The 21,419-nt window shown below is 40.8% G+C and overlaps 1 protein-coding gene across 4 annotated transcripts in view; it reads left to right on the plus strand.

Moving 5' to 3' along the window:
- Nucleotides 1–3,399: 3,399 nt before the first annotated feature.
- The window catches only part of PNPLA8 (patatin like phospholipase domain containing 8), a 38,915-nt gene continuing 20,895 nt past the window's right edge, over nucleotides 3,400–21,419 (plus strand). The window contains exons 1-7 of one of the 4 annotated variants that reach the window (XM_030478825.1): nucleotides 3,400–3,583; nucleotides 4,726–5,924; nucleotides 6,750–6,899; nucleotides 8,140–8,291; nucleotides 10,038–10,132; nucleotides 14,687–14,858; nucleotides 19,699–19,756. In XM_030478825.1, coding sequence (XP_030334685.1) covers nucleotides 4,815–5,924; nucleotides 6,750–6,899; nucleotides 8,140–8,291; nucleotides 10,038–10,132; nucleotides 14,687–14,858; nucleotides 19,699–19,756 — 1,737 coding nt within the window. In that variant the 5' untranslated portion in view covers nucleotides 3,400–3,583; nucleotides 4,726–4,814. Of the gene's footprint in view, nucleotides 3,584–3,730; nucleotides 4,171–4,725; nucleotides 5,925–6,749; nucleotides 6,900–8,139; nucleotides 8,292–10,037; nucleotides 10,133–14,686; nucleotides 14,859–19,698; nucleotides 19,757–21,419 lie in introns of those variants that run through there. The other 3 variants (XM_030478826.1, XM_030478828.1, XM_030478827.1) reach the window with 3 other exon arrangements.

Consider the following 21,419-nt stretch of genomic DNA (forward strand, 5'->3'; position numbering starts at 1 on the left):
TGTACATCCTATTAAAATTAAAATTAATATATCTCAAAATGTGATAAATGGGATCATTTCCATACTATGTGAAAATTACTGTAACTGGAGTTAGCCACCCTCTGAAATCTGCGGGTGGGTTCATCTCTGAAAGTAGGTGTTTAGTCAAATGGGATGAATCAACTCACCTTTAACTATTAAGAGAACTTATAAAATTAGCTTAATTGAAGTATCTATCTTTTCTTCTCAATGTCATGGCTGCAGTAAAGAGAAGGCTAAATTGGCAAAATATTTGAGAAGGTGTGGATGCAGAATTTGTGCCTGGGAATACATAAATTTATCTCTTTTATGAGTGTTTTTTAGTTATTTCAGAGAGTTGTGTGGTTGTTTTGAGAAGCTGATGATCATGAGCCTTGGAACATGTCAGATCAGACAGGACTGTTCATCCTTGGGGAAAGCCATGCGACAAGAATGCACTGGGTTCTAATTAGACCTGACATGTGAAATCCTTCAATCTTTTCTTCAGCAAAGGTATGAATCTACCACATACCATTGTACATATCCCAGTGGCAAGACGAAGGCCTTGGCAGACATAGAAGAGAATATTACAATGACATTGTGGGAGAAAGTGTGACTGTTTAGGAAGGAGCTATTTGAAGCTAAAAGGGATCAGTTGCCACGCACCTCCAGTAGTTATTTGCCAATCAAAGAGAGGCAGGATGTGCCCTGGCACCATGAAGCTTAACTTGACCAAACTTCTTCCTCACTGAACTTGTAGATCTTGTTTTGCCTAACCCTTTGTTGTTGTAAAAATGCAAGTTACCCTGTTTAAAGCCATCTCAGACCATGGCTTCAGATGGGCCACTGCTGCTTACGTCATCTCGTGAGATCCAATTCAGCTCACCACATTGGCAAGCAAACAAGAGCCCTGAGGCTTGCACAAGGGCGGACACAGCTGGGGAAGCTGCTTAAGCTAACACTGTTAGCACAGTCTAAAACATATCAGCACAGTGTTGCTCTCATAACACTAAGTGGCCTTTTCCTGAAGAAATTCATACAACAGTGGGAAGCAAAACCTCTCTGCTTAGCCACATCTGGCACTTAGGGCAGATGCCACTACTGTTTGAGCTATTTAGTTTAAAATTACGCTTAACCATATACAAAATAAAGAATAGCACAAAAGTCTTAAAAACAGTTGCCAGATGTGTAGTCACATTCAGACAGGATCGGTGGACCATACCTACAGAACAGGCTACTGTAATCCAGAAAGCACCAACTCTGAAAGCATTTAGGAGGAAACAGAGGAGCAACTTGGGTGTGAACCACCATGATCCTGTGCAAAAGGATCCTAGACAATACGTGGCGTGTGAGCCATTTGAGTACTTCACTGAGGAAGTGATACTGGAATATTGCCTTTAAGTCTTCCCTTGATACCCTCTTAAGAGTGCAAAAATTTCATTGCGTTGCGTCTGTGTGACAAGATTGTGGTAGCAGGGGAGGTCAGGAGGGGGTACAGGGATGGCTTCTGTGAGAAGACACCAGAAGCTGCCCCTATGTTGGAAGGAGTGAAGGAGCGAGTTCCAACCAGCTCTAAGATGAACTCACTGCTGGCCAAAGCCAAGCCCAACAGTGGCACTGATGGGCTTGGCTTTTATGATAATGTCCCTAACATAGTTAGGAAGGGGGGGAAAAACTGCAGTGCAACAGCAGCTGTAGAGAGAAGTGAGAATTTGTGAGACAAACAGCCCTGCAGACACCCAGGTCAGTGCAGCAGGAGGGCAGGAGGTGCCCCAGGCATGGGAGCAGAGATTCCCCTGCAGCCCGTGGTGCAGCCCATGGTGAGGCAGGCTGCGGTCCTGCAGCCCATGGAGGTCCATGGTGGAGCAGATCTCTACCTGCAGCACATGGAGGACCCCAGACCGGAGCAGGGGGATGCCCGAAGGAGGCTGTGACCCCGTGGGAAGCCCACGCTGCAGCAGGCTCCTCGTAGGAGCTGTGGCCCTGTGGAGAAAGGAGCCTGCACTGGAGCAGGTTTGCTGCAGGACTGGTGACCCTGTGCAAGACCCACACTGGAGCGGACTGTTCCTGAAGGGCTGCACCCATGAAAGGGACCCACGCTGGAGTGGTTCATGAAGAACTGTAGCCCATGGGAAGGACTCACGTTGAAGTTCATGGAGGACTGCCTGCTGTGAGAGGGACCCCACACTGGAGCAGGGAGAGTGTGAGGAGGCCTCCCCTGAGGAGGAAGGAGCGGCAGAGACAACGTGTCATGAACTCCCCACAACCCCCATTTTCTGTCCTCCTGCGCTGCTGTGGGGGAAGGAGGTAGAGAATTAAAGTTGAGCCTGGGAAGAAGGGAGGGGTGGAGGAAAAGTGTTTTAAGATTTGGTTTTATTTCTTACTATCCTACTGCATTATTAATTGGCAATAAATTTTAATCTCCCTAAGCTGTGTTTAGTTTTGCCGATGATGGTACTTGGTATGTGACCTCTCCCTGTCCTCACCTCCATACATGAGCGTCTCATTATTTCCTCCCCCTCTCCTACTGGTGGAGGGGCAGTGATAGAGCTGCTCGGTGGGCACCTGGCCAGGGCCAACCCACCACGCTGACAGGAGGCAAAAAAAGAACTACAAATTGTTCAGTTAATATTCATAAAGTATTTATGAGCTGAAGAATGCCTTGCATTGGAAGATGCACAAAGTTCAATCTGTCCAATTTATAAAAAAACTGTGATAACAATTACAACATGCAATGGATATAGATCTCCCTATGAGAAAGAAAATTACCAGGTAAGAGAATTAATTTCACTTTTTAATTTGTGAGGAAGAACAGAAGCAGATGACAGGGATGTGAAAGCACAAGGGAAACATCCCCCCCTCCCATCGCTCAGTGCCGGCGTTCAGCAGCCCCCGCGGCAGCGCATCCACCGCCTTTTGCCACCAGCACTGTTAAATTTAGTCGACTCGGTGCAAGCTGTGTTCCAGCCAGGGAAGCTGCTGCTCTCAGGGCTGGCTGGGCAATACCAACGTGCCCCAGCCCTGCCACACCCACGGAAAAAGCCGTATTTATGATCCTTCTCCGAGCATTAACCGGGCAGCGCGGGGGTACATGGTCGCAGCGCCCGCACCAGGCAGCCGGAGCGGAGCCAGGCCGGCTCGGGGACCCCGATCCCCTCCTCCCCGCAGCCCCCTCAGTCGCAGCGCCTCCCACCGGGTGGCGGCGCCGCTGCTACCGAGCGGTCATGGACAGCGGCCGCTGCCCGCGGTCGCGCTGAGGCGAGGAGAGACCCGCCCCGCGCAGCGCAGCACCACCCCGCCCCGGCAGGCTGCACCCCGCACGCAGGCGCGGTTGCCCCCGGCGCCCTCGTCCCGCGTCTCGGCTCCGCCCCGCGTCCTCCCCGCCCCGGCGCGCCTCAGCTGCTTCCGGCGTGCCGGCGCGGCGCAGGCGCAGTAGCGCGGCGCAGCCTGGTGCCGCTGTCACGGTGTGGGTCCCGCCGTCCTCTCCGCCGGGGTGGCACCGTGCGGGCCCTGCCCGTGAGGGCGGCAGGCCTTGCCCGGCGCTCGCCGGCGGCAGCGGGGGCAGGCGGGAGCCGCCGCCCTGCAGGTATCCGCCGCCGCCGCCGCCGCCGCCGCCGCCGGGGTGGGCCGCGTCGTCCTAGGGGGGCGTAGTGCTGGGGGTTGGGGGGGCTGAAGAGGGTGAGCGCGTGCCAGGCACGCGGGAGTCGCATGCGTGACGCAGGGTGGGTGTGGACGCGTGACGTGTGGCGCCGCCGCCGGGCGGGCCGGGGCCGGGTCCGGGTCCGGGTCGGGCCGTGCCGTACCGTGCCGTGCCGGGACTCGGCGCTTGTTTACGGGGCCGCTCTCGAAACCATTTCCGCGAAATAGCGCAAGGCAGGAACAGAACGAGCTCCCCCTCCCGCGGCGGGAGGCGCCCGCTGCACATATAGCGCTGTGCTCGCCGCCGCGGCCCGGAGCGGCGGCGGCGGCGGTGACCCAGGCGGAGGGCTCGCCCGTGGGGTACCGGCACGGCGCAGGCTCGGGCAGCCGCTGAGGAAGGCGTAAGTAGCGACGCTGCTGCCCGCGTCCGTGTCGCCTCTGCTGTTACCGTGGCGTCGGCCTGGGCAGGTGTCGGCCTGCCCGACGTCCTCCAGCACCGGGAGCAGGGGAAGCCTGAGCTTGTCGTTCAGGCAGGTAATGGCCTTGCCTCTGCGGATTCAGCACAGCTCTGGGTACTGTGTGAAACTCTGATCCGCCCCAGGAACGGCTTTCCTTGTAGAGCTAGGGTCATACACTGCCCTTAGATGGGAGCATGTGGTTGAACTCGACAGTGAAGGCATTGGTGTCCTTTCTCCCCTGGGAGGAATTGTGCAAAGGGGTGGTAACATAATGATAGTTTCATTTGGAATTTGGTCTCTGCACATGATGATCTGGTAAAGAGATACAAAATTCTCTTTATTGGAAAGGCTGGCAAGCAGTTGCCCTGTGTCACTACATACTTAGGGCAGGTGTTGCATATTGCTCAAGATGGACTTAAACCTGCCTTTAAGGAATAACACATTGAAATTGTGAGCTGACGTTGCCAAATGACCTGAGCAACAGATATCCTTGTGAGATTACTTGATGTGAATGTTTATCTGTTTTTGCTTAAAGAATAAGTACGCTTTATCTGCCTTAAGCTACTCTGTGATTTTAGTTTAACTTATTACTGGTTTAGAGTTTCCATTGTTGTTTTGTTTTCTTTTTCAGATAATACTGTGAGATACAAGACTATTGAAATACGTTTTCTGGAATGAAATAGACCAGCAACTTAGGACAGGTGTAGTTATTTATAAGTAATGACAGTTCACTTATTTTTAGATGCATATTTGTTTGTTTTGATTAACCCCAAAAGCCTTTGGTGGAAGCAAAGAAACAAATACCTGTATTTGTATAGGCCTAAAGTCTGCTGGAGGATAAATCATGCCATTCACCTGAGGGTTTTTCATACAAGTGAGCCTCAGTGTAAATGGGTCAGAAGCAAGACACTTTGGTATAACAAATACATTTGCAGCCATGACTTTTTATACTTCAGAGTTGCTAAGCTCTTGACTTCTTCTTCCAAAGGACTTACAAAAGTGAACAGTCACATGTCACGAATTAAGAATACTCTAGAATCTGTTTCAAAGGCAGTGTCTGGCACTCACAGTGAACTGGTTTCACGGATAGCCCGATTGAAGTCACACTCAGGTACTCTGGGAAAAGCAAAGAAAAGTAATGGAGATGCAAATCTAGAAAATGATAAACAAGTCGCAGATGCCAGAACTCAGGAGGATTGCAACAGAGGCCCAGCTGCAGGGAAATCCAGTTGTGCAAGTGGAAACTTGGAGCCTATGTTAGTAAGTTCAAGTGGCGCTTGCCGAGATACCCCGGAAGATTCAGCGTCTACTAAAAGCCACCTTTTTCATATAAGTTACTTTTCTACAAGTTTTGGAGAGACTTATAACTTCATAGCTGATCATATCAACTGGTACTTTAATAATAAGCCTGTTATGGATCAAGAGAGAAAAAGGAATGCTTTATTACAGGACTCTCAGAGTGAGGAGAGGAGTAAGCTTGATTCATCAGAAGATACTGTAGTGAATGAAGAAAGGATGGTGGATTCAGCAGCTACTTTAGCTCCTGAAGCAGAGACTCTGGGTGCTGAAAAGCCAAGTACTGCTCTTCCAGTTTCCACTAAAAAAACTATTGCAAACTTTCTTTCGTATCCCAGTAACAGTGTACAAGCTTTTGTAGACAGTTACATTGGCGGGTTGGTTCCTAAGTTAAGATCCGACTCAAAAGCACTTTCACAAGAAAAGACTAAACAGGCAGAACAAGAAGTGTGTGAGAAGGGTGAGGAGGACAAAGCGAAAGAGGTTAAGGCTGCAGAAGAGAAGGAAAAGCATCTATCTCTTCAGAGAGAAAAGGCAAGTCTTTGTTTAATGTGTTTTCTTTATATATTATTGCTATGTATATTTTACACAAGTGTATGTATACACTCTGAACATACATGTATATGTGTGTCTATATGTAAACTTACATGTACACACACATGTAGTTACATAAATAAGTATATACCCATGTAGGTACGTATATATGTATATTTATGTGTAGGTACATATAAGTACATAATATTTATATAAATATGTATGTATATACACATAAAAACTATATAAACATACTGCTGTATATACATAAAAATTATGAATATACATACTGCAGTTATATGCATATACATACTTAAGTATATATGCGTATGTATACATGTATAAAAATGTATATATACATGCATACAAAAGTGTTTATAAAGTCTACATATATATAAAAATACATGTGTGTATATTATATGCATGTATTTAGCTCATATATATGTAAAGAGAGAATACATAAATATAAAAAAGCTTAGTTGCTTTCATTTGTTGTAGTTACATTTCTTAGACTCCTTCATGGTTCAAATACTGTGATTTCAGAGTTGTCCTGAAAATACATCTGAGTACATGCTGACACGTGTGTGTTTGGTGTATTGTTGCTGTGAACTACCTTTGTTTATTTTTCTACTAAACAAAGAACCAAAAGGTTGCCTGTTTATGTTTAAGCAATGCTTTCTTGGAGTCTGTGGCAGATTTCTGGTACAACATGCTGTCCGCTACTTCTGAGAAATCTTAAAATAGCAGTTTGGAATTAGTCTTGACAAAGTTTACACATTTCTTAGAGTAGTTTCGTGTTATTTGTATAGCTTTATCTTTTTTTAGATTATTGCAAGAGTGAGTATTGATAACAGGACTCGAGCTCTAGTGCAAGCCCTACGAAGATCCTCTAATCGAAGAGTCTGTATCAGCAGGGTTGAAGAACTGACCTATCACCTTCTAGAATTTCCAGAGAGCAGAGGAGTTGCAATTAAGGTACATACAGTCTTTATGCTTAGACGAAAAATAAATAGTTGATAGTCGATTAACACAAAATAGCATGAAACTTTCTTCTGTACATTTGTGGGCTAGTCATATATTCTATTTGTAAGAGATTACAATGTGAATGTCTCTTGCTATAGCTATTTTTTTAGCTGGTTGAAGCAGATTTGTATGCAAACTCTCAGCAGTTTAGCTAACGGTCTCCAGATTGCAATGTTTAATTTAGAAGCATACAGCACTGTCATGTGGATAGATAGTATAGCTTATTCAAGTGGTAGGCGAAGGTCGTACACTGTGTCCTCTGACGCAGTTGGCCAGATGGGAGTGTACAGTACAGTTGATCAGTTGATCTGCATATGCCCAGCAGTTTTTATGCTTATTTGCATGCTTCCTTTGAAGACAGGTGACAGTGGTGGAGTGTAAGCATCAAATAAGTTCATGTAATCTAGTCCTGCTCCTTCTCTTTCCTGCAGTGAGAGGACGGGAGGTGGGTGGTAGACTATTCTAGCCATATGAGCCAAATCACAGCATTTGTCAGTCTCATGCCTTTTTCCACAAGATGTGGCAGATGTGTGACAGGGATTGTGGAATTTCTGGAAGGTAGATTTTTGGGTATGGAGCGCAGGCCAGATGAATCATCCAGGCAGGGTACAGGTCAGACATCCACATGGATACATGTGAATTACTTTATTATGAAAGAGTACATTCACTACTCCCATTTTGATTATAATACTCTATATCTTTGTGATAATAATTGTACATTTAAAAACTACTGTGAGGAAGAGTTTTAATTTTTGTTTTCTTTGATATTAATGTACTTGGAAGGCATTTCCTGTTTTGAAGCAGTGTGATACTTATTCAGCAAAATCTGTGCCTTTAGCTATACTTGGTCCATACTTGAGTTTGTATTTGGCCAATGTGACATTAAAGTCAGTAAAACTAAACTGCTGGTAAATACAGCCTTTCTAGAGATTCAGAAGATTTCCTTTTCACCTTGATTGTTTAATTCTGATAGGTAGGTAGTTTAGCAGTGAGGCATGTATGATGTAAGATTGGAATCCTTTCTTTCCCTTGTTAGAAAGAGAGATGGGTAAATACAGGTTTAAAGAAGTTTTCTTCTGAGCTTAACTAATATTTTACTTTTATACTGAAATGCCAAACTAGTAAATTTAAGCATGGATTCCTTTGGTATAAATATATAGTTAGAATGAAATGTCTTTGTATTTATCAATAGGAAAAAATAATCCCATGCCTACTGAGACTGAGACAGGCAAATGACGAAAGTCTTCAGGCTGCTGTTAGAGAGACTTTAGCTATAATTGGATATACAGACCCTGTGAAAGGCTGGGGAATTCGAATCCTCACTATTGATGGAGGAGGAACAAGGTAAAACCTCTCTCTTTTGTATATTTATAGCCTTTTTCATACTGTAACTGGAAATAAAATTGCAGTTTCTCTTTAAGTTTGTGCCTAAAGATGCCATTTATGATTTACAGTTCTGTTTACATTTGACTATTCAAGTGATAGGTAGTATTTTTGTTTTCATCTGTGCTTGAACTTCCACGCATTAGTAGTCCTGTGATGTTGAAATTGCTTGCCCTTTTAAAGCTGGCTACATACTTTAGTGCTTGGATTGGCTCTTTCTCCTTTTGGAAGTAAATTAAATGGTTATTTGAGTTAGTCTTCACAAGTCTAATCTCAGAAATACAAAATCTAGCATGGAATGCTAGAAGTACTTTATACTCTTGTGATCGTGTTGTCTTGTACTTTTGTGGAGGGTGTCCGCCTTAGCAGAGCTGGTCTCGTATGAAAGAATGAATAGGCTTGTGGTGAAAGCTATTCTATTCATGCTGTCCATTTATTTTTCTTTAATTTATGCACCACATGTCCTTAGTTATGTGTGCTCTAGTTCTGCATGAACTTATGCACCTACCAACAATTTTTTAAGAGTAGTAGCAGAAGCCTGTTCATTAAATTTGAAGTCTGAGGTTTACTAAAAGCTGTGTTTGTTTTCAGGCACATTTGAAGAAATCCTGTCAAATATTTACTAATTCACAAATATTGATTGGTAGGAAGCAAAGTTATAAAGTCATTGCAGAAATAGCTTCACAAGCTTTTTGTTTCTCCATAGTATTTCTTTATTTCATCAAAATCAGTTGTATTCAGTAAAGAGTAAGTGTATGTCACAACTTTTGGAAACAAAAATGTTGAAGTTCATGGTAAACCATAAAGAGATTACAAAGTAGGAAGAAGGATGCTTCACAGATAGTGTATGATGCCTATATGTATAAATACGGTGTTTTAATTTTTCTGTTAGGTTTGTGGGGGAGTGACATTATAAGACACCTCATCTTTAGAAAGCAGTACCTACATTTATAATGCTAAATGAAACAAGTCCAGATAGTGAGCCTGAATACCAGCTGTTATGCTGCTTAATTGGTCTTGTTCAGCTGGTTATAATTTTGGACCGGGTTGACTACAGCTCTTCAGCACTAGCCAGGACAGATTGGGGGCAGCATGCAGGAGGTGCCATTCTCAGCAGAATGTGTTGGTAAGATGGTACTTGGTTTGGTGCTCCTTTTGCCATATGCAGTTTTCTAGCTGTAGCCCAGCAGAGTTAGCACCTCTGCATGCCAGATACTCTGTTTCATGCTGCAGAAACACAAGTCTGGTGGTCTGGAATTCATCTCTCACATGGTTTCAGATACATAGAATTGAGGCAAAAAAAACTATAGACAGAAAACACTACACGCCAGGGGGCATTATATAGCCTTGTTAAGACCAAACTTTAAGTGCTGTGTGGTGTGGATGCAGCTAAAATCTATCCTGAGTCTACATCCACAGATGATCATCCTTGAGCCTTGGCTACAAAACAGTATGGCAACAAAACAATATGGCTGTAGCTGTTGAGTACTATTTTTGGTATGCCTGAGTATGTCAATCGTATTTAGTTTTCATCATTCCACTTTGCTACTCCTTCATTCCCTGAAATATTCAGGATTCTTACTGTTGCACTTATTCAGTTATAATTGTTACAGTTAAGCAAAGGTAGGCTTAATCAGTGCTATGTAAGATAAAACTTAATTATCTTAAAACTTAATATTATATGTGAGGAGGTTTTTTGTGTTTCAGGGGTTTAGTTGCACTTCAGACTCTACGGAAACTAGAAGAACTAACTGGAAAGCCGGTTCATCAACTTTTTGACTACATCTGTGGTGTAAGCACAGGTAATTGTTGAGTCACAAGTTGGAATTTTGCTATCAATATAGTAAAATAACATCTGAGAATAAATGTAGATTTTGCAGAACTTGCCAGTTTCTGACTTTGAGTGTAAGCTGGGAAAGTATAGGTGTGATTTCTAAAGTTTTTCCTTTCTCTTCTGAGTAAGAACTTTAGGTGATACATCGTACATTTGGCATATTTTCAATGAGTGTGAAACCTCATATTCTGCACACAGATACAAATATCTTAGATGTTTATGGGGCTTTACCGGCAACTAAGGTACTGTGCCTCAGATACTGTGCCAGTGGTGTTTCCTATCTTTATTAATGGCCTGCACAGTGGGACAGAGTGTGCCTGTAGCAAGATCTTGGGTGATGTGAATTAGAGGAAGTGGTCAGTACAGTGGTGCCCTCTCTTCAGATTGGCCTGTACAGGCTGGAGAAAAGGCTTGACAGGAACCACCTAAGGTTCAATAAATCCAGGTACGAAGTCCTCCATGTGAGGTGGGCTGACTGACTAGAAACCAGCTTTGTAGAAAAAGGCCAGGTCTTGTTGGAACAAGTCAAACATGAGTCATCAGTGTACTCCCGCAGCAAAGAAAGGTGACTACATATTGGCTTGTATGTACAAGAACATACCCAACAGATTAAGGGTCTTTGGCCACTATGTGTATTTATGGGTTCCTCGGTAAACTCTTAATTTGTTGGGTGTGTTCTTGTACATACTGAGTCTAGCAGAGGGCCAAGTAGATGGTCAGGGGGCTGGCGGTCATGACGTAAAGGGAGAGAGTGAAAAAAACAGGTTTATTCAGCCTTGAGAAGAGAAGGCTAAGGAGGGACCTTACTGCTGTTTGAACTAATGGGAAAATACAGGGATAATGGACCTGGATTCTTCTTGAAGGTGCACAGTGATAGGAGAAAAGCCATCAGGCAAGTTGGAATATGCGAAATTACAATTAGGTATAAGGTATCATGCTTTCCTTGCAGTGGTGGTCAGTCTGAACACCACTGCAAGGAGTTGCCTGCACAGGCTGTGGAATCTTCATCTCTGGAGATAGTCAAAGCTCAGCAGAACAAGTCCTGCGTAACGTGTTCTAATTGAACCTGTTTGAACGGAAGGCTGGACTAGATGACCTCTAGAGGTCCCTCCCAGCCTTAATTACTCAATTACATGTGACTCAATGATAAGTTACTCCTACCTAGGAGTAGGAAACTCTAAAGCATAAGTTTCTTCTTAAAAGACAATCCTGTCTTTCAGAAATGATCCTAGGCCAATGGCAGTATAGTGCTGATTTCTAACATAAGAGGTATTCTGTAGTTCAGTAGCTCAGTTTCCTTTGGAAACCCACACTATTCTTTTTTTTTTCCCCACTATAGTTAATTTTCCATACAGTTTAATTCAAAAGTAACATTAAATGCAAATCACAATGAGTAGGTACAATGTTAGTGTTGCCAGAGATTTGCTTAATAGGCTCAAAATAGTAGAGAAGAGAATGTTTAGGTCTACTAGACCGAATTTTTTTGTAGGCACAATATAGTTTTACATTTTTTAAAACTCTTTGGGGAAGAAAAAAGTTAATTTGGCCGTAAGTGGTTGCTTCTTTGGAAGATACTTCACTACAAAACACTTCCTTAATGTCTCCTTCAGTAATGATAGAGACATTTTTTCTTTGACATTGGGGCCTGGTATTCTTAATTCGATCCCACTACTCTGGTTAGAACTAACTTTATTCTTAATTCTTCACCAGATTTGGGGTTTTGTAACTGTTCTTTTAAACTTCCTTTACACTATCAAGCTGTTGTGTGCAGTAGTCCAGCTTGCAATAACAGGTGACAGGGCATAGCTGGGAGAGGTACTTATCTGTCAGCATGTGCTAGCAGTGTACTTCATTTTGTTTGTGTTGGTGGTACATAAGCCAGTAGGATTTGCAGAAGCTTGCAGCTGGATGCAGTCTCGCAATATATCAAAGATACTTCTGATTAGTGATGCATTTATAATTCAGTCACAGGGAGCAGTTTATAACATCAAGAGTATGTGATCAGGCAAAGTGCTTTCCATATGTGCTGGCCTGCTCCAATAATTTACACTTTTTTTTTCCCCTAAATTTCTATATTAAGCTTATAATTAGTTACATTCAGATGCATCATCTGAGGGATCTAATCATTGACATACTGTGATCAAAGGTTCTTGAAGCATATTTTTTCCAGTACATTTTATTACAAACACGACTGAATTGTACTGGTTTCTTTGATCATCAGTTTTGGATGTGTGTGAAGTTTGCATATTTTTCTCCAAAATATTCCTCCCAAGTTAAGAACAGCATGGGGCTAGTGCCCCTATGTATCCTCCCAGTCTTCAGCGATTATGTACCAGTGATGACCCTCCTTAAACAAAGCTGGCATCTGTCTGTATTGATGATTTTGCTTTGCCTATGGTGTCTTTCAAGTTTTGAAATGCGTTTTGAAAACCTTTCTGATGGAAGAAGTATTTTTTTCAGGAAAACTCATGAATAAGTCAAGACATGGTGTTACAGAGCTGGAAGCATCCTTAGGAGGTTATCTCTTTTCCCAAGGGAAGGATCAGTGGTGTGTGTTTCTCTATTGACAATTTTCTAAGATTCTGAATCCTGTCAGACCACTTCAGAAAATCTGTGCTTGTGCTCTGCTGTCTTTACAGTTGGGGAAAGAAAATATCCAAATGTCTGATGTGGATCTTCCGGTTGCAGTTCAAATTTGTTTCCTCTTTTCCTGACTCCTCAGGAGCACAGATAACAGATTCTTCTCTTTGCAGCTGCCTTCTGTGCATTTAAAGGCTTTTCTCATAGCCTGAGTGAACAGGCTTTCCTTACAGACTGATTTCCTCGACTTGTGCTTATTTTTTTTATTTTGAGGACTTTTCTTGCGTGTTTTTAACTTTTTTTCCATTGGTCCACATCGTTTTTTGAAGAATGTCCTTTAGGTCTAGATATGGCACTTCAGCTGAGATCTTACTAGTACTGAATGAGGAAGGAATACTTTTGTCTTTCAGGTGTCTTATTAGCCAGCAGCATTCCTATGTTCTTCAAGGTGTGCTCCTCAGCCTCACAGGTTTTATTGAGGTATTTTTTCCCACTGAAGTGTTGACTGTTGAGGCTGAGATGGTGGCTGGAGTGCAGGAGATACGGAACAGGGTGTGATGGAAGCATCAAACGTTTCTCACTGGACCATCTCATAGAGCCTGTGCTATATTTTGATTTTGACCTTACTGTCCTGTGAGTGTTGTTACCATCCAGCAGGTTTCAGCCAAGCCCTTTAATGCATACCTTGGCTCTGATAGTATCTGCTGCCACTTGGGTGCTGTCTGCAGTTTTGGGTGCTGTTTCTCAGAAGGTGAAGTGAAAATGAGTTTGCATTTGGTATGAATTTAGGCTCTTTGTCCTTGAAACTGTTCACCAAAATAGCAAGCATGTGATACTGTAGAACTGGTGCTGGAGAATGAAAAAGAAAGAAGGTAGCAGAGGATTTGCATAACTTGGGAAAACAATGTTTCTCTGCTGCTGGCTGTTTACCCTGTGTTGGAAACAGGCATTTGGTTGTGTGACAATTGGGCAAGTTTCTCTTGATGAAACATGTCAAGTTGGTCCAGGTTATATTAAACATGTGTGATATGTGTAAACAAAATAAAATAAAGACCATCAATCCCTGACACTCAGCTACCATGGTGGTGGGGTTTGTGAGAGCAAAAGAAGCTTGGAAATCATGTTTCCTGTAAAGCCAGCTGTAACTACCTTTTGGTACTTCTTTCTGCATGTGTTTTACTCTAGTTCAAGAATTTACCCTTTTTAAAATTAATTTTCTTCAAACCTATTGCATTCATGTCCAAATTGGAAAAATTACTTGTCCTCACAGTATTGCACAACTCGATTTAAAGGTTGTATATGTCCCTTTCAGTTTAATATATCTAAGAACTGTAATGCTGCATTAATTTTATTTTTCCCCCGTCTTTTCAATGGTATCCTGCAACCAGGCTTTTTGGATACTATTGTTTTGTTCCTACAAGAGTAGGTCATAATTTTTTAGGCACACACTAGATGGCACTGTGTATGAATGACTAGTTATAAATAGTTTCAACTAAATGTATTCTAAACTAGACTTACAGAATTTTCCTAGATTTTTTCTTTCGTGACTCAGAGTTTGCCAGATAGGAAGTAATGCTCCAAATATATTTTTAACACCACAGCATAGATTTCTCTTACTCATTTCTCTTTCTAAGTAAAGCAGTGGATTTAGTTTGCTTTCTGCCATATACTTTTTTTTAGGGATGAAATATGCAAAATGAACTAATGCCGGTTTTCAGCTTCTTATAATTTTATTCTGGGATGTAGACTCTTCCTGTCTTGTATATGTTCTTTTAAAGCATAGTTTGGGATCTCTGAACAGGAATTGAGTGATGCAAATGTCAATTGGTCTTCCCTTTTCAAGATGGATATACTGCTAACCTGTGAACAATATTAAATGGTAATTTGTCTTTATAATCTTACTCCAGTCTATATTTTACATTTCAAAATACTTCTTTTTCAGGAGCTATATTAGCTTTTATGTTGGGGTTGTTCCATATCCCTCTGGATGATTGTGAAGAACTGTATCGCAAGTTAGGATCAGATGTTTTTAAGCAGAATGTCATTGTTGGAACAGTCAAAATGGGTTGGAGCCATGCCTTTTATGACAGTGATATATGGGAAAAAATACTCAAGTAAGTAAAAAGTGATGATGTGAAAAATAATTAGTATAATGTCTGAGGCCCCTCGGCTTTGTTATTATTTCACTACTAAGCAAAAGCTTAAAACAACTAGAAGGGATTAGCATATACTCTTGTTTGTTTGAAATAGCTGTTTTCATATTTACCAAAACATTGAAAGCCTTTAATGTAATGATTTCTGTTTCTGGAGAATAAAGTAAGCTTTAGTGCACTCATTTCTGATTATATTCCTGTATGCCTGCCAGCTCTGCTTGATCTGACTCATTACAGATCTGCTACAAATTTTACTGGCCACCTGCTGTGCCTTTTTTCTTATAGGAGACATGGTGAGAAATGAAATAATCTGCTGTGGTAGGGATTTTTAATCTTAGCTGCTATGTTGAGGGGTTTTGCCCATTGCCCCTTTATTTGAAAAGGGAAATTTAAGGATTGCAATAAAAAAATACTGTCAGAGTTGCCAGTGGAATGGTGTTTGTTCATAGGTATGTATACAAATGCATTCAGGAAAAGTCACTGCAAGAAATTATTATATTACAAGTTTTATTACTTTAGTTTTGTTCATCTGTATTGATCGTTGCTTATAATTTTTAGCAAGCTGATGTAGTTTCCCAAACAGTGTACACTGGCACTGCTACTGAAGGAGCTGAAACATCTTTCTCTGAGAGGAAATGTAAAATGTAAAGACTTTCTTTGCATAAGTCATGGCAAGTTCCTCTGGGAACCTGATTAATGTGTTTATGGGATTCGAAGAGTTTTTTTCTGGACACTGTAGTGCTAATAAATGTGCTGCCTGTGTTTTAAGCATCACACTTCTTTGCTGAAGTGGAGAGAGAGACTTCCAAGCACCACTTCTCTGTGCCTTGGCATGTTTTTTTGGAAATGAATGTGTTTATCAAATTAATATAATGAGTTTTCCTTCTCAGATGCTTGGAGTTCCCCTGTTTTTTTTAGAAAAGAGATTTTTCTCTGCCTTCCCTCTTTTCTTCCCCTGCCCAACTCAAAGTGATCTTGTGAAAATCAGAATTACCTCATGTGAAAGCATTTTACATGCCTTTAATTAAAATGCTGTTATTCTTCGCAGCTACATGTAACACATGAGGGAGGTAAAGCACTCTGCTCTTGTGCAAGCCAGGCAGTTATTGTATTATCCATAGATTAAATTAATGAAATGGCATTTTGTTGACTTAATTCTGCACTGGTGAAGGGAGATGCTATGCCTCCACATTTTATTGGAACAGTAGGGATTCCTGAAGGCTTCGTTGCAGTGTGGAAGCGTAGAACTAAGAAGGGAATTGAAAGGTTATATACCATCTCTTTATGGCGATAAGAAGGTCAGTCCAACTTTTAATCACTGCATGGGTAAAACTGCTGTATGTTTTGTTTTAAATTTTAAAGCCTTGCTTGTGCTGGGTGGATTTTTGTTGTTTAAATGGTAGTAGACTTGTCAGCCTTGCTTGAAATGGGGTATCTGTTTAGAGGCATGCAATATATATTTAGCCTTACAACAATATTGATGGTATTATTTTCTGTCAGAAAGTATTCTTGCTGAAAGTAATTAGGCTAATGTTGCATTAGGCTAATGTTGCATGCATTCAGAATATGACAACTGATTTTGGTTAACGAACTTCTCAGTGCTGTAGGGAATCGATTTTATGTCTTACACATATTTAACTCTTCCTATGTATTTAAGCCCTTATGTATTCCTTGAAATGCAAGTTCAGAACTGGTTTTAAACAGTTACTTTTATTACTTTATGCAGAAAACTATATTTACTGTATGTACATCAGACTGTGTAATGCTATACTGAATTGCATTTGTGAGAAGAGCCTGGCTTACAGTTCCAAGTTGTCTGTTTTCTTTCAACTATAGTTCACGTACACAATTTTCTTCTTTCACACTGTCTTGAGAAACTACTGGAGAAATTTGGTAAGCAGCTAAGGGGTTTCACAAGCTAACTAAAATCCCACACTAGAAATCTGCAATCTTGAGAAGCAGTCAAGCACTGTATAGAGGGTAGGATACAAGTTACATGTTCTCCATCCTCTGGAAAATGGATAATGCCTGTGTTTGGGATTACAAGAGTAATACTTAAAACCAGCATTTGTTATGCAAATCGAAGTGTAAATTGATACTGCTCTCCAGCGACTAGACAGGCTGCACTTTCTGTAAGAGTTAGTCACTCCAGACACACTTAACAGATTTTGCAGCATTATCAGCAAGATATTTTGTATCCTTGTGGAACATGCAATAAGTCTCCTGTAGGTTTGGCAAAGATGTGGTAGTTTCCTGACAACTTTTGTTGCTGTTAGAAGGGTGTAAAAGTTATAATTTTGCCTTTGGGATTGGGTGGTCTTTCTTCAGACTATTTGATTGTATCCTGGCTGTAGCCCAGTAGAATGTTTCTTTGAGCATATGGCTGTCAATATGTTCTTCATAGCATTTTTGAAATGAGTGTTGCAATATTAATGACTCGAAGCAATGAAAGAGCAACATTTGTAAAGGAGACTTGTTTAGGTAGGTCATGTCTAGAGGACATAAGTCACAGGCAGACACAAACAAAACAGATAAATGGAAAAATAGGATGACAAATGAAGTTATGTGTGAAGTAAGAACCCATGAGGGGAATAGTGTAAAATGCTTACAGGAGTTAAACTAACTCTAATATCAAAAGTAATTCGGGTGTTGTCATGGACAGTTTAGTGAAACGTTTGTGTGCTCGTGGTCAAACAAGATGATTCAGTCTATAACAATTGGGATTCAAAATACAGAAAATATTATAATGCCATTATATCAATCCATAATACAGTTTCATTTAAAATACTATTTACAGTCTCAGTTACCTCATTTTAGAGAATGTTTCTGTTGCAAGATTGATAAAAAATAGCCAGTGACCTAAAGGCAACTCACACAAAGGGTTAGGACTCTCTATCTTTACAAAAAGCAAACAAGTTAAAGCAGTAATTTGAGATAGTAGAATATCTTGAGACTTACTGTTCTCGCCTCTTTTCAAGAACAAGGGACTATTCAATAATATTGAGACTTTATCTTTTAACACATGTGAATAAACTGTGGAATAAATTGTGTTGTGACTTTGATAAAATAAATGAACAATGATCATTGACAAAGACATTTATATAATAGGCAATTACAGTATTAATGCTAGCAACAAAACTTTAAAACATTTGGAGGCGATTCTTTGGCCCTTGCAATGTAAAGTTGCATAGTAGTTTAAAGGCTTTCTTGTACCTACTCCGAAGCATCCATTCCTGGCCTTCATAAGAAGCAAGATGCAGGAAAAATAGTTCAGTTTGGCAATTCCTATAATTAAGCAGTGATATTACTTATGCAGTTTTTTAATCCTTGCACTCAGGGTTTGGGAAAAAGTTATCTAGTACAGATACTTAGGAAGAAGTAGACGAAAGTGATGCAAACCAGTAGATGTCTTTCATATCTCACCTCTGTCAATCTCATCTTTTATTCCTGTATATTCCTACTGCATGGTTCTGTGTGCTTTCATCTCCTTCTGTACTCAATTAGTGAGTGCAGATGGCACTTCTCGCCTTCTGGTTGGTAGCTGGGACTGGAATTCATGCATTTATTGGGGGGAAAAAAGTAAGACTATTGATGTAAAAATTGTGTCAGCAGCAGTCTTCGATCATAGCACTAGAAGCTGTCTCCCTCCCTCCCTCTCAAGACACATACACAGCCGTCCTTCAAGCACAGATATCCACCAGTGGAACAGTAAATTGTCCTACTTCCAAATACAGTTTACTGTCTGTATTGAGGACTGCTGCTATAGTAGCATTTAAAGCTCTTTGATCTTCTGACCTGAGTAGATTGTTAAAGGTCTTATTGTTAACAGTGGAAGCAGGGCTACCTACTGTCACAGTAGCGCGAGCTGTAGATGGATGATCTCTTTACAACAGCACACGATATCACTATGCTTAAAAAGCGTGGCAATACTGAAAGCTGTCTTTGCAGAATAAGGTTGATGCACCACCACCTGTGTTTGAGCGGGCTGTGTTCAAGGGAAGGAAGGAAACTTGCTGATTTAAATGAAAGCCTGTTTGGAATCATTATGGATGAGCACCCATTCTGTAGGGTTTTATAGCTTTACTGTACCAAATCGAAGTTGAAATAGATGCCGATATGACATTATTGACAAGTGTGCTATCTTCCAGTCTCCTGCACTGTGCAGGAGAGCTACCTTCTGCTTAGCAGTTAGAATACTGACCCTACTGCTGATGTGGTGGTAAATTACAATGCTAACCACTCGTGTGATTTCACGGTCAGATTTATAAAAATGTATGCATATGAAAAAATTCCACCTTAAAAAGGAGTATTAAAGGCATATTGAATTCCTGTTATGGAAGATTACATGTAAATGTTCTAACTTCTAAATCGTATAGGATGGTGTCTTCCTTAGCTTTTGTTTTCATAACAGTTCAGGAGAGTAATTTTTGCTACTGTAAAAGTGCATAATAAGGAGATGTTGATTTTTTTTCTTTTAATTCTTAAATATAGCAAAGTACTTAATTTTACTCTTACAAAGTAGTTGAGTAATCCTAATGATTTATGGTTAAGTAGGTGGTGAAGTAACTGAATCAAGATCTCAGTCACTCTTCAGACTTATTTCCAATAGCCCGGAAGGTTTGGAGTATTGGTCCATTGAAGTCAACTGGAGAAATCCGATTATTAAAGTGAAATTAAAGTGAAATCCAAGCATTGCTTCTTTTAAATGCGAAGTTCTCAGAAGTAAGGATGGTAAAAGTAAATGTCTTGTTCATGCTAAACTGATACACCATTTTCTTTTTTTTTTTACACTTCTTTGTAGAGAAAGAATGGGCTCAAATCTTCTGATTGAAACTGCAAGAAATTCCAAATGTCCGAAGGTAAGTACAGTTTTCTAAGGTAAATACTGTGTATTCCACAAGTACTTTTAAGAGTTCTGAGTAAAAGTACTATGCCCAGAAGAACATGGGATGAACAGCATAAGTGTTGATATGCTCTCCAAGCTTCCATATGAGATAACCATTGCTCTTAAAGGATAAAAAATCATTAGATTCTTAAACTTCTGAGCAGTTTCTCATAGTTTTATTTAATACTTAAGTTAGAATATGTCTCAGAGATTTTTAAAGGGTTATAGGCAGAGAAATACTAGGTCACTTCTTGAATTTGTGCAAAGTTTGTTTTGTTGGTTTTTTTTAATAAGTGAATTCTAGTATTTGGAGATCCTGTCATGTCAGCTGTGATCTGTGTTATTGTATAGCGAGAGAACAGAGTTTCTCCTCACTTTAGGTGGATTACCAGGTTTCCTCCAGTCACATTCATAGGCCCCGAGATCTCTAATCTTCCTGTAAGATATAAAGGGCACCAAATTAATTGGAGGGGTGTTATATACAGCAGCAGCACGAGAGTGAAAGATGAGAAAGGAAGGGTATTTTATTCTTGGTGAAGGATAGGGTGTGAAGAAAGAAGAGAAATATAATAGCACATAATTCAGAACAATCTGTAATAAACAGGTGTTTTGGTGTCATAGCACTATATTCAATGCTTTACTGTTAAATGGAAGATATTCACATTTTTCTAAACATAGAAACATGTGCTTGACTGACTGCGTTCCTAGTCCATGTCTAAAACAAGGACTTGAAAAGGCTGGAGTGGTATGTTGCTTTCTGAGAGAGAAGCTATCCTACATTGACTTGAGAGTTATCTTTGAACTGAGATCTTTGGCTTCCTTCCATGTTCTTCAGTAATAAAATGTGAATATAAATAGACCTGAAACTAGCTATTCCCAGTAATAGCTTTGTTTTGCTGGCAGTGGTGGCACTCTTTACAAGGCACAGCGAAATCAAAATCAAAGATGCAGTTGTGTGCTCTGGTGCTATTAAATTCACGGATTTTTCCAGAAGGTGCTCAGCACTTTGCGACTTAGACCGCATCAAAATATACATGGGTACTGCCAAAAATAAATTCAAGTATTGGTTTAGTAAGTTTTCTATTAAATTTTCCAAAGGCTTTTTTTTTTTCTTAGTGCTTTTAGTAGTGCTTAGAACCAAACCTTCCTTTTCACCAAAACAGGAAGCTTTTCCTCTATTGAATAATGCAGTATGAATCATGCATGTTTTGCTTCTGCATTATCGGATAGAAGTTATACTTTTGTTTCCTTTTCTATAAGGATGGATGTACTGTGAATTAAATGGTATAACTTACATAGCTGAAGAATGGCAATGAATACAGTGATATCACAGTGTCAGCTCCTAGTGCTGTTGAGTAATGTTTCACAAAAACACCCTACTCTAAAATAGTAAATAAAATAGAATTGAACACCCACTTGGCTGCTGAAGAGGATTGTTCTGACAGTGCCAGCTAGGCTGGGTTCATCACCACTAGAAGGTCTTGCACATTCTAACACTCACCACAACTATAGGTACTCTCACCTCACGTGATACATCTGTAAGATGTTATATTTCTTTGCAGTCATGTGTTTTGTTTTATGGGAGTAGATTTTTGGCTTTTCATTTAAATTTACGTATGGGACTTTTGCTAATGACA

The sequence above is a fragment of the Strigops habroptila genome, chromosome 3 (genome assembly GCF_004027225.2).
Source record: "Strigops habroptila isolate Jane chromosome 3, bStrHab1.2.pri, whole genome shotgun sequence".
Lineage (NCBI taxonomy): Eukaryota > Metazoa > Chordata > Aves > Psittaciformes > Psittacidae > Strigops > Strigops habroptila.